A 3,405-nucleotide genomic window follows, 5' to 3' on the forward strand; every position below is an offset into this window, starting at 1 on the left:
GAAGGGTTAGATGTCTGGCTGGGGGAATATCCTCATAGAAGAAGTGGAAGAAAGGATGGAATATGGGGGTTATGGATGAGAAAATGTAAAGGGAATAACATTTGTAGTGTAAATACATTAAAAAATATTAAAATCTATCCTTCTTATGCTCTTAAAAGCAATGTGGGGACCCAAGTCAAATGAGAGCCTTCTCACAGATTTCCTTTGAAAACACACTGAGAAATATAAACCTCATGTGATGTCTAAGAGGGCATCCTGTTTAATTTTCCTTTATATACTTGTCATCCACACACAAAGGAAACAGATTTAACAGGAAAAAAAGAAAATTTCATATATCATTTTAAGCCCAGAATGTTCTAGATATGTCATGACCCAAACCTCTGATGACAAATTAGGGGATTATATTCAGTGTTCATACCCATCACTGAAAAATCAAATATTTATTATTCTGGTACACACTGACCTCAAAATCTTAGTCATATGCTTTTCAGTGCAAAGAAACACAAAAGGGCTGATGGTGGCATAGCTATGGGACACAATAATTTGGACACAGTAGAACGTTGACCCGTCCTTGAACTTCATCCTTGAGTAGAAGACAACATTTTCTAAAATGTAGAGAACCACAAAGAAGCTCATGAGCAGCAGGATGGTTCTGGTTGCCCTTCGTTCTGGAGATGCCTTTGAAGAAAGGCCGGTGCTGTGAAGATGCTGGGCCTGCTTCTTGTGTCTCCATAGGAAAGTCACCATAAACCCACTGGACAGGGCCATGAGACTGATAAGAAAAGCTTCCCTGATGGCGATTGTTGTGGAAAACGTGCTTGTTCTGGAGTAACTCATGGGTAGAAGTGAGCAGGACTGAGAAACATACATAAAAATATTTGAGGTTAAATTGGGGGTAGCAATAATTGATACTAAGAGGTGACTGCTAAAAGACATATAGAGAACACAAAGGAAAAGAAAGGCACCTGAGATGTGATGGGGAGAGTTATGTTTAAACTTTGATAAACAGGAGCTTCTAGGACTAAGAGTGATCATCCAAAAGACACTCAGCAGACAGGCAGCACAGAGGGTAAAACCCCTCAAAAGCCTGTGCAAATAGATAAGGGACTGGCATGGGGTAGAATCCCACCTCCCCCAAGACATAAACATGTCTGCAGCTATGAGTCCCATAGTTATAAGCAGCATTAGTTGTGTTAGGGACAAGGATGCAATGTAGAGATGAATGGGCTTAGGCTTGTTCTCTCCAAGGAGCATGCACAGGTGAGCAAAAAACAGGATACTGTTAGCTGAGATGCCAACACTCACTTCAGAGAACATAGTGATTTTCATGATTGTGTCAACGTGGAGTGTGTTGTCTTTATTCATTGTATGTGGATAGGAAGCAAATACCAAAAACCTGAGAAGAAAAGAGAAAACACTTCATTACAAAATACAGCCTTGTTCACAACTGCCAACATTCATCAGGCTGGCAACAAGTTGTCACCTCATCCTGATTTCATGTCACAAACTCAGCTCCAGCTCACACCACCTCAAATCCATCGACACTGACCTAATGCTTTTCTTTTTTCTGTTCTTTTATTGGATATTTTCTTTATTTACATTTCAAATGTTATTTATTCCCTTTCCTCATTTCCCAACCAGAAAATCCTAACCCATCCTCCCTCCCCCTGATTCTATGAAGGTGCTCCCCACTCACCCTGCCATGTTGCCCTGGCATTTTCCTACACTGCAGCATCCAGCCTTCACAAGTCCAAGGGCCTCTCCTCCCACTGATGCCCAACAAGACATCCTCTGCTATGTATGGGGCTGGAGCCATGGATTGCTCCATGTGTACTCTTGGGTAGGTGAGTTACTCCTTGGGAACTCTGGGGGTTCTGGTTGGATGATATTTTTCTTCCTATGGGTTGCAAACATCTTCAGCTCCTTCAGTCCTTTAATTCCTCCAATAGGGACCACAAACTCAGTTCAATGCTTAGCTGCGAGCATTTGTGTCTGTATTTGTCAGGCCCTGGCAGCACCTCTCAGGAGACTGGTCTGTCAGACTCCTGTAAGCAAGCACTTCTTGGCATTTACAATATTTGTACCAATGCTTACCGATCAAGGCTGAATTGTGTGTACTATTGAGGCTACCTTAGAATATAAACTTTCTTGTACACTAAATATTTCCATGAATTCTAAGAATCATTCCTCTCCTGGTTCATAGTTTTGTTTATTCTGGGGCAAGAGCTACATCTCATTTGATTGTCAGGCACAATAATTTTACCCATCTGGTCAATTTGAATGGAGAAGATTGTATAGAATGAGAAATATGCCCTCCTAGAAAACTGTGTGCCCATGGGTTCACTGCACAGGGTCATTTATTTCAGTGTCTGCTTTATTCTCCTGTTTTTTCACCAGGAAAAATATTCATCTCTCTCTCTCTCTCTCTCTCTCTCTCTCTCTCTCTCTCTCTCTCTCTCTCATCTGTGTGTGTGTGTGTGTGTGTGTGTGTGTGTGTGTGTCTGTGTGTCTCTCTATGTGTGTTCTGTGTTTATCTCTTATATACAGTTTTTTTTCTCTCCTCTCCTCTTCTCTCTTCTTCTCTCTTCCTCTCTCTCTCTCTCTCTCTCTCTCTCTCTCTCTCTCTCTCTCCCTCCCTCCCTTTCTCAAATTTTCAAGACAGGGTTTCTCTGTGAAGCCCTGGATATCCTAGGACTCACTCTGTAAATCAAGCTGGCCTCTGACTCAGAGATCTCCCAGCTTCTACATTCGAAGTGGTTGGATAAAAAACATGTCATGTGCCAAGACTGACCAGCTAGGGTAAATATTCTTAATGAATCTCCAAAACAAATGGTTACTAATTTGGACTTTGAATCAAATTCTACCTACTGCAATTTCCTAAGAGTGTGACCTTAAGAACTCAGAGTTCCAGTCACCCCTTTGGAGCATACAGACTGTCAGTGCTGTACCTGTGTGAGAGGACCCTAGGTGTGGAAGCACATGCTGTATACATACCCACCAAACATGGAACTGTTTGTGGCACAGAATGATCTCTATAGACATGTCAGCTGCTGGTTTTCTCATGCAGTGCCTTGTCATGTGACCTGGGAGGAACAAATCAGCTCTGTTAATGGCTGATCAGCTCTTTCCCTGACTGAAACAGAAATGACAAAATGAACAAAACACTAGAATGACAGAGCCAGGTTCCCTTTCCACACAGTGTGAAGTCCTGGTCTTTCTCTGTCCAACCTATACTCTGAGAAAAGACCCTGAGAATCAATTATAACTGTGAATATACTCTTACTTTTTTTCTCTTTTGGCATGTAAGATCAGGGTAGTAAATAAAACAACAGTTAAAATAGACTTATGGTCATCCTATTCTAAGATCATGATTAAATGACAAGAATCCACCCAGTCTTGAAGGAT

General features: G+C 41.6%; 1 protein-coding gene across 1 annotated transcript; it reads right to left on the reverse strand.

Annotated features, from left to right (window-relative positions):
- Positions 1–432: 432 nt before the first annotated feature.
- On the reverse strand, positions 433–3,042 carry LOC116903003 (vomeronasal type-1 receptor 92). Its single transcript, XM_032905314.1, has 2 exons — positions 2,999–3,042; positions 433–1,396 (listed from the first exon to the last, which is right to left on the reverse strand). Exons 1-2 carry the CDS (start codon positions 3,040–3,042, stop codon positions 433–435), a joined length of 1,008 nt encoding a protein of 335 aa, XP_032761205.1.
- Between the last annotated feature and the right edge of the window lie 363 nt (positions 3,043–3,405).

Source organism: Rattus rattus, chromosome 6 (genome assembly GCF_011064425.1).
Source record: "Rattus rattus isolate New Zealand chromosome 6, Rrattus_CSIRO_v1, whole genome shotgun sequence".
In the NCBI taxonomy this organism is placed as follows: domain Eukaryota; kingdom Metazoa; phylum Chordata; class Mammalia; order Rodentia; family Muridae; genus Rattus; species Rattus rattus.

What these genes read in the sequence shown, in the direction of transcription:
- LOC116903003 (XM_032905314.1), bottom strand. Translation starts at nt 3,042, where the DNA reads ATGTCTATAGAGATCATTCTGTGCCACAAACAGTTCCATGTTTG. An exon ending in CACAAACAGTTCCATGTTTG is followed by an intron (nt 1,397 to 2,998) that starts GTGGGTATGTAT and finishes TTTTCTTCTCAG; the next exon opens with GTTTTTGGTATTTGCTTCCT.